At 44.0% G+C, this 13,700-nt stretch overlaps 1 protein-coding gene across 2 annotated transcripts in view; it reads right to left on the bottom strand.

Moving 5' to 3' along the window:
- The window catches only part of RNF216 (ring finger protein 216), an 89,183-nt gene that overhangs the window by 23,165 nt on the left and 52,318 nt on the right, over positions 1-13,700 (bottom strand). For both annotated transcript variants that reach the window (XR_009152125.1, XM_058157911.1), the window contains exon 14: positions 2,390-2,487. Coding sequence is in view for 1 of the 2 variants with exons in the window: in XM_058157911.1 (XP_058013894.1) it covers positions 2,390-2,487 (98 nt within the window). In the remaining variant the exon portion in view is untranslated. The remainder of the gene's footprint in view (positions 1-2,389; positions 2,488-13,700) is intronic.

Here is a 13,700-nt window from a genome sequence, read left to right as displayed (position 1 = left end):
TTTTTAGAAGGCCAGATCCTGAAGATGAAACTGAAATACTTTGGCCACCTAATGAGAAGGAAGGACTCCCTGGAGAAGAGCCTCATGCTGGGAGCGATGGGAGGCAAAAGAAAAAGAGAAGGAAGTGGATGGATGGAGTCACTGAAGCAGTTGGCGTGAGCTTAAATGGTCTCCAGAGGATGGTAGAGGATAGAAAGGCCTGGAGGAATGTTGTCCATGGGGTTGCAATGGGTCGGACACAACTTTGTAACTAACAACAACACAGTATCTTCCAGCTTTGAACTGGAAAGTGTCCTAGAAACCAGGGGTCTCCAACCTTGGTCCCTTTAAGACTTGTGGACTTCAACTCCCAGAGTTCCTCAGCCAGCTTTGCTGGCTGAGGGACTCTGGGAGTTGAAGTCCACAAGTCTTAAAAGGACCAAGGTTGGAGACCCCTGCTACAACCAATTTTTAGGGATTGGGGCATCGTGATTTGTGAATTAATCTGCAGGCTGGCCTTCTGTGCTACGATCTTCTCGTTCCAAATTCCATTTTTGGTCATTGCCTTTGCGATTCGGACAAGCAAGAATAACTCCGCGTGAATTCAGCCCCTTCATTACTCTTCTATTCCCATCTCGTCCTCTTTCCCAACAGGAAATCCTTAGCAGCCGAGCAGGAAGCTGGCTCTGAAAATCCCGCTGGGCTTACTCTTCCTTCGGCTCAAACAGGAAGTCGCATTGTCCCGCGTTTCAGCTGGGCCCAGCGGTTCGCCAAAAGACATCAGCCGAGTTCTTCCTTCCCCTCTTCTTCAGATGAATAAAGCTTAAAAACCTGGGTGTATTATTAGATCTGCCCTCTCTCTCTCTCTCTCTCGATAAATATATCCTGTGGAAGAAAGCACGACGGGAGCTTTTTTTTTTTTTTAAAGTATTTTTATAATAATCTAGAATAGCTTGGCAAGACAATGAGGGACAAAGGAGGGGAGCGGCATAAAAACAACGGGCATCTCATTAAACGCCACCTTTCCTCCTCTTTGCTAGGATCCTTTCTGACCACAGCAATCAGACACAAGAGGCGGAATCCTTAGCCTCCTTCCTTCTGATACTCTCAAGGGCATCGAGCCCCAAATCTCAGGATGGCGTATTTGTTTTATTTGCATTAGCTCCTCTTCGGTTCACTTCCGTGGATGAGGTTTCTGGTCCCCTCTCTACTGCTTTGGAAATGTGCTCGAGCTTCATGCTTTGAGAAAGCCCGTCCAGCTACCGGGAGGGGCTTCAGATAATCTGCCTCCTGTGGCTCTTGGCTCCGAATGGCACAAAGGTTGCCCCACTTGTAGGAAGAAGGGTGAGAGTTTGACTTCTGTTGCAGCTGGTCAAGAAGACTAAAGATCTCTCGCCTCTCCTCTCCTTCCTTCCATCCTTCTCTTCCTTCGATCCTTTCCCTACTTCCTTTTCTCTCCTTTCCCTCCCTCTTTTTCCTTCCTTCCTTCCCTTCTATCCTTTCCTTCCTGCCTTTTCTCTCCTTTTTCTTCCTTCTCTCCTTTCCCTACTACTTCCTTTTCTCTCCTTCTCTCCTTTCCCTTCTTCCTTTTCTCTCGTTTTCCTTCCTTCCCTCCCTCCCATCCTTTCTCTACTACTTCCTTTCTCTCCTTCCCTCCCTCTTTTTCCTCCCTTCCCTTCCCTTCCCTCCTTTCTCTCCCTATTTTTCCTTCCTTCCCTTCTATCCTTTCCCTACATCCTTTTCTCTCCTTTCCCTCCCTTTTTCCTTCCTTCCTTCCTTCTATCCTTTCCCTACTTCCTTTTCCTTCCTTTTTCCTTCCTTCCCTCCCTCCCATCCTTTCCCTACTTTCCTTTTCTCTCCTTTCCCTGCTTTTTTCCCCTTCCTTCCTTCCCCTTCCCCTCTCCCTCCCTCCTATCCTTTCCCTCCTATTTCCTTTTCTCTCCTTTCCCTGCTTTTTTTTCCTTCCCTTTCTCCCTCCATCTGTCCCTCCCTCCCTCCCTCCCTCTATCCTTTCCCTTCTATTTCCTCTCCTCTCCCCTTTTCTCCCTCCAAGCAACTTTGAATAAAGAAGCAATTTACCTGAGAGGGGGGAAAAAACAACCCACCAGTCTTTACTCAAATTTCAACAGGTCGCGGAGAAGGTAGGAATAGAGCCAAGTCAGTCCAGGGAGACCAAAAAAAGAAAAAGAAAAGAAAGAAAAGAAAAACCTGGTAGCCACGCAAGCTTGTACCTTTTCATAAAACATGTTCCAGAAAAGGTGCTACTGTCCCGGATTTGTAATTTTGTAATCGTTAGGAAACAAAACATTAGAGCTTAAGAGCAACCTTTGCAGAACTGGCCCTAGTTGAAATCTGGGGAGTGGGCGGGTTTCTGTTTTCTTCTCCCCACCGCAACACTAAAGATACTCACATGGATGTTCTGTATTTAATGTCGTCCTTTTCAGCCAGCTGTTCACAACTGAGGTTCATGTGTTCCTTCCAGAGACCTTGGCATTTTCTGCAGGTTTCCTGGAGAAGAAAGCAGAGACCTTAGGTAAGGAAGGGGGACCCACCAAATCCAGGTTACCCAGTCAGGGAAGCTGTAATGGACCGATCCTGCACCGAGCAGAAGTTCTGGAGTACAGGCAGTCCTCGACATACGACCGTCCATAGCTCTTCTCCATGCAAACCTCCTTCCGAAATCTCAAGAGTGTCTTTCATCAAAAATCCTAAGAGCTCATCCATTCCTCTCTGGACAAGGTACTAATACCACTCTGCAAAGCCTCAGTAAGACCACACCTAGAGTACTGCATCCAGTTTTGGTCACCACACTATAAAAAAAGATGTGGAGACCCTAAAAAGAGTGCAGAGAAGAGCAACCAGGATGATTAGGGGACTGGGGGCTAAAACATACGATGGACAGTTGCAGGAACTGGGCATGGCTGGTCTAATGAAGAGAAGGACCAGGGGAGACAGGATAGCATCTTCCAATATTTGAGGGGCTGCCACAGAGAGGAGGAAGGGGGTCAAACTATTTTCCAAGGCACCCGAAGGCCAGACAAGGAACAATGGATGAAAACTGACAAAGGAGAGATTCACCCTGGAAATAAGGAGAAATTTTCTGACAGTGAGAACCATCAACTGATGGAACTGAAGTTGCCTTTGGAAGTTGTGGGAATTTCATCACTGGAAGCTTTCAAGAAGAAACTGGACTGCCGTTGGTCAGAAATGGTGTCAGGTCTCCCGCTTTGGGGGGGGGGGTTGGACTAGACGACCTACAAGGTCTCTTCCAACTATGTTAATCTGTTAAATCTCAGAATTGTGATTTTTAAACAAAATACGGCCTCCCCACCCCCACCCACCCCCGCCTGATTGCTTTCGGCCAACGCCAACCCCTGCATCGTCTGGCTTTGCTCACCAGAGATCAAAAGCAATCTATGCATTTCGACCTATGGATTCTGGAAGAGAGATCGCTGGCGTTGCTCTCTGAAGACAATCATCTCCAGAACTTTAGGAGAACCTCTCTTCCTTTCTCTTGTGGAAAAGGGCCCTCCAAAGGAGAGGTCTCCAACCTTGGCAACTTTAAGACTTGTGGATTTCAACGCCCAGGAGGAATTCTGGGCGTTGAAGTCCACAAGTCTTAAAAGTGGCCAAGGTTGGAGACCCCTGCTCCAAAGGACGAATTCATTCAGCAGCTAATACTGCCACCTTGTGGCTCAGGCAGGATGCTGGACTCCATCCCACCCCAAGGCCAGGCTAAGCCCGCCTGCATGTAGGGGGATAAAAAGATGAAACAGGTTTATTTATTTATTTATTTATTTATTTATTTATTTATTTATTTATTTATCAAATTTTTATACCGCCCTTCTCCCGAAGGACTCAGGGCGGTGTACAGCCTAAATAAAACACAATATATATACAATTAAAATCAAAATTTAAAATAAAACATATTTGTCAACAGCTGCAGAGTGGAGGAAGGAGATTCAAGCCAAGCCAACTTTAACTGCTCTGGGAAAGTATAAATGTTGACATGAGTCACGAAGCTGTTGAGGTTGGATGGCTTCCATCAGCAAAGGATCCAGGAGGATTATTTACACTGGTCCTCGCAAAGCATCAGAGATACTGGAGTCAACCGTGAAGCTCTGTTTGTGCAGCTATCTATCTATCTATCTATCTATCTATCTATCTATCTATCTATCTATCTATCTATCCACCCCTCCATCCATCCCTATCAACATCTATCCATCCATCCATCCAGCTATCCACCCTTCTTATTTTCCTCTGTATCTTACATTTTGATAAAATTAATAAATATTTGATTATCTATCTCTATTATCTATCCATCCATCCATATCTTATCCATCTATCATCTCTCTATATTTTTTCTTTTTCTTTTTTTCTTTCTTTCTTTCTTTCATCTATCTATCTATCCATCCATCCATCCATTATCTATCTATCTATCTATTTTGTCTATCTGTCTGTCTGATTCCATCCATCATCTCTCTATCATCTCTATATATCAACTATCTGTTATCTATCTACATCTATCTATCTATCATCTATCTATCTATCTATTTTGTCTGTCTGTCTGTCTGATTCCATCCATCATCTCTCTATCATCTCTCTATTTATTATCTATCTGTTATCTATCTATCTATCTATCTATCTATCTATCTATCTATCTATCTATCTATCTATCTATCTATCTATTTTGTCTGTCTGTCTGTCTGATTCCATCCATCATCTCTCTATCATCTCTCTATTTATCATCTATCTGTTATCTATCTACATCTATCTTTCTATCTATCTATCTATCTATCTATCTATCTATCTATCTATCTATCTATCTATCTATCCCTAGCTATATCTATCCATCCATCCAGTTATCCACCCTCTATCTATCTATCTATCTATCTATCTATCTATCTATCTATCTATCTATCCATCCCTATCAATATCCATCCATCCATCCAGCTATCCACCCCTCTATCTATCCATCATCTATCTATAAGAAGGACTAGGGGTGACATGATAGCAGTCTTTTAATATTTGAGGGGCTGCCACAAAAAAGAGGGAGTCAAGCTATTCTCCAAAGAGAGAATAGGGCAAGAGAAGAAGCAACAGATGGAAACTAATCAAGGAGAGAAGCAACCTAGAAATAAGGAGAAATTTCCTGGCAGTGAGAACAATTAATCAGTGGAACAACTTGCCACCAGAAGCTGTGGCTGCTCCAATACTGGAGGTTTTTAAGAAGAGACCCGGCAGCCACTTGTCTGAAAAGGTCTAAGGTCTCCTTATTGAGCAGGGGGCTGGACCATATTACCTTCCACAAGGTCCCTTTCAACTCAGTTATTCTGTATTCTATACTATCCATTTCTCTTCTCTCAAAAACCCTCAACCAATTCGCCTACGCTCGGCATTTCGCCACCAAGCAAATCGCTTAATGGATTTAAATGTCCCGAAGGAAAAACTAAATGACCAGGATCGGTGCCGGTCTTTAAAACTTTTATTTTGTTTTATTTTTTGTTTTCTCTTGGATGGGATCCCGCAAAACAAACACACAGGAAGGTTTCAACACCCAGGGTAAATTTCCATGTTTATTTGCACGAGTCTCTGTTATGACTCCGCTGCAGAAGTGTGGGGTTGTGCAATGAAGTTATTTACGGCCTTGCAGAGGGATTGTGCAAGGGAAGAAGGAAAAAGCTGTGTTTTGAAGCGTGGCGGGCGGGCGGGGGAGGGGGGGGGGCTGTAGCAAAACAATTCTCTGAGCATCTGAGCCTGGCCTTCTCCAATACAGTGGCCTCCGGTTGGGTTGGCACCGGCCATTGGGAGACTGCACTCTCCACACCCTCACAACAGGACATCAGGTTGGAGAAAAAAGATTCGGGTCGACCAGAAGCCCAGGTGAAGGCAGACAGAAAAAAACAAAAAGAGGAATATGGATCAACAAAAGAAAAAAGGAAGTGGCAAAGGATATGCCAAGTCTTGCATCACAATTCCAGATTGTGAGAATCTAGAAGCAATTGCTGGGCATATCCCACCTACATACAAGACCAGCCAAAATGAGCAAAAATTATTCACCGAGGTGTTGGAAATGTGAGGAGGTGGTAGGGACCTTTTGCCACATTTGGTGGGAATGCCCCAAAAACCAGAGGCTATCATATCGCAAGATCTAAAATGGACAGCTAACATCAAAAACATCATTAAAAAAGGACAGCAAAGAATGTTCTTTCTGCGCCAACTCAGTAAGCTCAAACTGCCCAAGGAGCTGCTGATCCAATTCTACAGAGGAATTATTGAGTCTGTCATTTGCACCTCTAGAACTGTCTGGTTTGGTTCTGCAACCCAATAGGAAAGACACAGACTTCAGAGGATAATTAGAACTGCAGAAAAAATAATTGCTACCAACCTGCCTTTCATTGAGGACCTGTATACTGCACGAATCTAGAAGAGGGCCGTGAAAATATTTACAGATCCCTCACATCCTGGACATAAACTGTTTCAACTCCTACCCTCAAAACGACGCTATAGAGCACTGCACACCAGAACAACTAGACACAAGAACAGTTTTTCCCCGAACGCCATCACTCTGCTAAACAAATAATTCCATCAACACTGTCAAACTATTTACTGAATCTGCACTACTATTAATCCTCTCATAGTTCCCATCACCCATCTCTTTCCATTTATGACTGTATGACTATAACTTGCTGCTGGCAATCCTTATGATTTATATTGATATATTGACCATCAATTGTGTTGTAAATGTTGTACCTTGATGAAGGTATCTTTTCTTTTATGTACACTGAGAGCATATGCACCAAAGACAAATTCCTTGTGTGTCCAATCACACTTGGCCAATAAAAATTCTATTCTATTCTATTCTATCAGGTAAAGCAATGGCTGGAAGAAATGCTAATGCAAAATATCGAATTAAAGCCAGAACTTTTCTTACTAGGTATTACAATAGATAAATACAATAAGGAAACAATATACTTAATGTTACATATTCTAAGGGCCGCAAAAACTGGCCTTTGTACCAAACTGGAAAAATAAAGAAACCGCTCAGAGGAAGAAGTAGCAGCTAAGGTATTAACTTGTTATGAAATGGACAGGTTGACATTGGAACTCAAAGATAAGAGGGAAACAGAATAGGACGAAATCTGAAATAAATTATACTATTGGTTGGAGAGGAGGAAGAATGCTAAAGGATAAAGGATTGCTGATGAGTTGAAAGTTTAGCAATTTATACGGTAGTTTCTTGAAAGAGATAGGAATGAAATTGTTACGGATGTAAGTTCTATAGACGCAAGAATTCTTGTGTTTGAATTGTGAGACAAGGTATATATATTTGTATAACGTAGAGGAATTGTATTAGTTGTAAGGTAAAATATGACGGAAATGTCTAAACCGGAAATGTCAAACCATGTCCAATGGTTTTAATTGTATTATTAATAAAAAAAACTTTTTTTAAAAAAGAGAGAATTTAGAAGCATTGCTTGGGGGCAAGGAGGAGGCAGAATTAGATTAAGATTAATTTCAAAAGCGCAGATCTGGCTTGGTCAACTTTTCCAAAGAACAAAAGATACCCTTCAATTACAGGTGTTCCTTGGACTTACGACCGCAATTCAGCTCCAAATGTACGTTGCTAAGCGACACATTTGAGTTTTACCCCATTTTAGGACCTTTCTGAGCCACCGTGGTTAAAACGAATGCCTGCGGTTGTTAAGTTAGTCACATGGTTGTTAAGTGAATCCTGGCTTTCCCTCTGACTTTTTGCTTGACAGAAGGTCACAAAGGGGGATCGCGTGACCCCGGGATACGGCGACCGTCGTAAATATGAGCCGGTGGCCAAGCGTCTGAATTTTGGGGATGCTGTGAGGGATGCGGTGGCCTAGAGGTGGAGCTCTCGCCTCACGATCAGGAGGCTGTGAGTTCGATCCTAGGTAGAGGCGGATATTTCTCTCTCTGGGCATGATGAGAATCTATCTGCTGAACAAAACTCCTCATCGGCGACAGGGAAGGGCATCTGGCCAGTAAAACACTCCGCTGGCTCCATTCAGTTGCCCACCCTGCAAGGGATTATGGGGTCGTTAAAAGAAGAAGATGATGATGATTGCGGGGATACTGCAAAGGTCGTAAGTGCAAAAAGTCACTTTTTCAGCGCCACTGAACGGTCACTAAATGGATGGTCGTACGTCGAGGACTATGTGTACACAGAAGAGAGTTGGCCAATGAAGAAGCATGAGAAAGCAAGAGAAAACCAGCAGGGATCTCCGTCAGTGCGTGTCTCCAGCCCCCACCAAGCGCTCATGGAGATCTGGCGATGGGAACCTGTCAACGGTTAATGGTCCAAGTCGTAATATTTACGACGGAATTATAAACTAGGACACAGAGACAGAGAGAGCAGATGCAATCTGCTAGTTCTCAGGCTCCATCCTCAGCTGAGCGTATCAATAATCCAATTAATGACACGAGGAGTCATTCCCGAGAAAGCAAGGATAAGGAACAGCTCTGCTAGATAAAATAGACCCAATAATTACACGCCTGCAGGCTCAAATTTGGGGGTTCAAGGGTCTTTAATCCCCCTCCCCCTTTTCTTGTATTCCTTCAGGACATATTGAAGGTAGAGACAGGGTCGTGGGTTTCCAATATTCTTACAACCAGTGTTCTGTCCCCCCCCCCGCCTCAGTCCGAGCGACGGCTTAATTAGCCGGCACTATCAGCTCTGGCAGCAAACTAGCGAGCGTCTGCCAAGTGTCTCTGTTATCTCCCTTGATGCCGATGAGTCAACCAGGAACAAACAATACTTCAGCTCTAGTTAAGCAGTTGATTTGCTTGCCACGAAGAGGTATAGCAGCCCTCGCTGCCTTTATATCCTGTGGGGTGTGGCTCCATGACTCAGCACTTCCTAGGCCTGCCCCACCCCTGCTTCTGTTGTTCCCGCCTCTCCTGCCTACAAAACCTAGGGTCCAGCCAGGCCTGACTGCCATCAGCCGGGTCTGGAGGCGTGGCCTGGGGGGGGGAAAGAGTCAGGGGATGGAGGCCTCGTTATCTCCTCCACCTGGCCTGCCTCTGGCTCCTGGAGCTGAGCCAGGGAAGCCGGTGCTCCCGAGGTAAGTCCTGATGGCCCTTCCCCCTCACTTTCTGGCAGGGGGCCCGGCTCGGAGGGCGCAGACATAACAACCGGTTCACCGTGCGTGTGCCTTCTACACATGTGCCCAGCCTTCCGCGCATGTGTTTTGCTTCTTCGCGCGCCTTTCTACACATGTGTAACACCACTGCTCCGTAGTCTGCACTGGCTTCCTGTGGTCTTTCGGGTGCACTTCAAGATTTTGGTTACCACCTTTAAAGCGCTCTATGGCTTAGGACCCGGGTACTTACGAGACCGCCTGCTGTTACCCTATGCCTCCCACCGACCCGTACGCTCTCAAAGAGAGGGTCTCCTCAGGGTGCCGTCCGCCAAACAATGTCGGCTGGCGGCCCCCAGGAGTAGGGCCTTCTCTGCGGGAGCATCGACGCTCTGGAATGAACTCCCCCCTGGCCTACGTCAAGTGCCTGATCTTCGGACCTTCCGTCGTGAGCTAAAAACATACTTATTTATTCAAGCGGGACTGGCATAATAGTTTGATTTTAAATTGGGGTTTATTAATATTTTAAATATTTTAAATTTTAATTTTAATTATCAGCCGTTTTCGTAATTTTGCTACATTTTAATTCGTTTTTAACTGTACATATTCTGTATTTTTATCTCTGGCTATACACCGCCCTGAGTCCTTCGGGAGAAGGGCGGTATAAAAATTTAATAAATAAAATAAATAAAATAAATAAATAAATAAATAAATGCGCCCAGCCTTGAAAACGTGCCTAAATAGGACGGTTCCAAACTTTTTCAGAGGTTGGCTTCTCAGCCCTGAAATCTCACAATTGTGACAACAACACCTGCCCGATGAAGAAGGTCAGCCCCCCGCCCCCCCTTCCAAGAGAATAATTGCCCATTGTGGATCGCTGGTTTGAAAAGCAACCTTGAAAAACTGGCGGAGACTATTTTGCCCCTTCTGACCAGCTGCGTCTTTCTGAAAACATCGCCAGATGTTTGAAGGGGAGTGACTTATCTTTTGTTCCCCTGAAGGACGAAAACAGGCAAGCTATATTTCTTTCTTTAAAGGCGCAGGACACACCTGCTCTGCAAAAGCCACGTTACTCCAACTATTGTGGGGGTGGAGGCGGGAAGGCATTTTTCTGGGTGAAGGTTTCTTCCGTCTCAGATTTGGCTTTGGGAGGGGGGGAAATAAGTCTGAGCTTGCTAGATAAAATGAGAAGCGGCAAAGAATAACGGAACAGAATAAGGGAGTTGAGGGGACCTTGGAGGTCTTCTAGTCCAACCCCCTCCTCAAGAGTGAGACTTTTTACAATTTCAGACAAATGGTCATCTAATCTCTTATTTAAAACTTCCAGTGTTGGAGCATTCACAACTTCTGGAGGCAAGTCGTTCCACTGATTAATTGTTCTCACTGTCAGGAAATTTCTCCTTAGTTCTAAGTTGTTTCTTTCCTTGATTAGTTTTCATCCGTTGCTTCTTGTCCTGCCTTCAGGTGCTTTGGAGAATAGCTTGACTCCCTCTTCTTTGGGGCAGCCCCTGAGATATTGGAAGACTGCTATCATGTGTCTCCCCTAGTTCTTCTTTTCATCAGACTAGACATATTCAGTTCCTGCAGCCGTTCTTCATATGTTTTAGCCTCCAGTCCCCTACCACTGTCTATGGTATCAAAAGCCACAGAGATCTCAGCCCAGAAAAGGATAGCTACTCTCCCTTTTAACAGAATAAGAGAGTTGGAAGGGACCTTGGAGGTCTTCTAGTCCAACCCCATGCTTAGGTAGGAGACCCTAGACCACTTGAGACAAACAGTTATCCAACCTCTTCTTTAAAACTTCCAGTGTTGGAGCATCCACAACTTCTGCAGGCAAGTCGTTCCACTGATTAATTGTTCTCACTGTCAGGAAATTTCTCCTTAGTTCTAAGTTGCTTCTCTCCTTGATTAGTTTCCATCCGTTGCTTCTTGTCCTGCCTTCAGGTGTTTTGCCATACCTGTTTAATTCATGTGTGATTCAAGGCAGCGGCTAAAGCTCACTGAATAAAACCCAACTGGAGGAGTTCAAAGCTTGCTAGAAGTCCATCAATCATTACCGCTGAATTCACATGAGATCAACAATAATTATTTTTCCTGAAGGATATAGATTTATGTATATGTGTGTGTGTGTATGTATGTATGTATGTACACACACACGCATGCACACACACACACATATATACATACACACACACACACATATATATATATATTCCCAAAAAATTACAAGCATCTTTCTCTAAGCTATTAACTTTGAGACCTCAATAGAGATTTGAAATTATTTTCCTGATCTTCCTTCCATAAATGGCCGATGGTTAATTCCAACCTGATACTAACTAAACCATCCGTTCAAATGGGTTGAAAGTACTTTATGAGGGGTCTGTTGTAACTTCGAACAGTCACTAAGCGACCGGTCATAACTGGAGAACTACCTGTACTGCTTTTAAAGAAAGATGAACGATAAATGATTTCATCGAATTGGTTGAATTAATACGTGAATGCCCCAGGTTGGTTTGGCGAGAATTGGTAACACAATTTTTCAAAATCTAGGGTTTTGGAGCCTCCTGCTGGCCATCCCTGGTCTTTACAACCACTGCAGAAACCTAAAAATGCAGTTCCTCCTCTAGAGGGCCGTATGCCTCTTGAAACTCAAAAACACTAGATTAGAAAAGGAAGCAGTTCTAAATTTTTCCCCCTCCTGCTTTCATCCCTGCAAGGAAACCAGTTGTAACGTCTGGGATTACCTAGAACAAGATACTCATGCAGAGAAGAAGAGAAGTTTTTTAAATAATTTTATTGGGGTATTTTAGTATCGGTCAATTTGACGGTTTTAATTCGGCCATTTATTGAATATGTATTTTAATTGCTATTTTAATTCTGTATATTTAATTGTTTTAATCTTGGCTGTACACCGCCCTGAGTCCTTCGGGAGAAGGGCGGTATAAAAATTTAAATAAACATAAACAAAACAAACAAGACCGAAATGCACGCATTCTCCTGACCCTCTTCAAAAATTACCCAACTTTCATTTTTGCATGCGCCGAAGGGGAATTTACGGAATGTGTAAAACAGAACAAGGTTACTGAAGTTTGAACCAAATCTAGGTTTTGCCCTGGTTCTGCCCACTTTTCTCCTGCCCTCCCTCGACTTTTGGTGCCCGGGCTTCCCAAAGGTAACTTAACGACCGGTCCTCACACTTATGACCATCATTACCAGGAGCACTGCAAACATTTGCTTCCGGTTTGGCCACAAAAACGCCAAGTCACGTGAAAAAGCCTTTGCATAAAAGTCCACGTGACTGGTAGTCCTCGACTTACAGCCACAATGGAGCCCAAAATTGCTGTTGCCAAAGGAGAAAAATGGAGCTCTGCCCCATTTTACGACCTTACTCGCCACAGTTGTTAAGTGAATCACTGCGGGCGTTGAATTAGCAGCAGAGTAGCGACATTGTCATTAAGTGAAGCTGGCTTCCCCTTTGACTTTGCTTGTCGCAAAAGCGGATCGAAGGGCCCAGGGGCACAGCAACTGTCTATTCCTATTCCTATTCCTATTCCTATTCATCCTCCAAGGAAAGGCTGAAGGCAAAGGAGGTCCAGGCAGAAAACGAACATCATAGCTTCAAAATCTAAGGCACCGGTTAGGACAAAACTCAGCAGCAATTTTTCGTGTAGCTGTTGATAAAAAAATAGGATCGCCAATATGATCGCCAACGTCCAATGACGGATATGGCACAAGGAGCAGAAGAGGAGCTGGAAGGGAACTTGGAGGTCTTCTAGTCCAGCCCCCTGCTCGAGCAGGAGACCCTACATCATTCCAGATAAGTGGCTGTCCATCCAGTCTCTTCTTAAAAACCTCCAGTGATGGACAACCTCTGGTGGCAAACTGTTCCACTGATTAATTGTCCTCAGTGATAGGAAGTTTCTCCTTAATTCCAGGGGTTTTGCTTCTCTCCTTGGTTAGCTTCCACCCATTGCTTCTTGTCCTGCCTTCTGGTGCTTTGGAGAATAATTTGGCCCCCTCCTCTTTGTGGCAGCCCCTCCAATATTGGAATATCGATATCATGTCACCCCTGGTCCTTCTTTGTTGTGCCAGGGTAGATACGGAAGGCGTACCAGAAAGATAATGCCATGACAGGCAGAGATCTGGAGCAATGCTGCCCCAGTTTTTCATTAACTCAGCCTCTGTATAGGTCAGGGGTCTCCAACCTTGGCAACTTTAAGACTTTTTTTTTATTATTTAATTTTGTCACAACAGTATACATAAACATTGTCATAGTAAAAAAAGAAAGAAAAACATATCATGAAATATAAATATATATATATAAATATATGTTTTCTGAGGTTTTCACAGGTGTTTGTATGTAGGTCTTTGGTTGTTCGGGTTTTCTCCCGTGTAAAATTGGAAATGTCTTGGCAACGTTTCGACGAAGTCTCATTCGTCATCTTCAGGCTTCAGCTTCGTGCTTCTGGGATATATTTCTGGGATATATTTCTGGGATATATTTAATATATATATTAAATCCCCCTGCAACTCAGATTAATCTGAGCACAACCAAGCCCCCACCCAAACAGGACATACCCCCATCCAATCAGAGCACAAAAAAAACCCCCA

Source organism: Ahaetulla prasina, chromosome 14 (genome assembly GCF_028640845.1).
Source record: "Ahaetulla prasina isolate Xishuangbanna chromosome 14, ASM2864084v1, whole genome shotgun sequence".
In the NCBI taxonomy this organism is placed as follows: domain Eukaryota; kingdom Metazoa; phylum Chordata; class Lepidosauria; order Squamata; family Colubridae; genus Ahaetulla; species Ahaetulla prasina.
The sequence above is the reverse complement of the archived record's forward strand: the minus strand, read 5'-3'. Positions and strand labels throughout refer to the sequence as shown.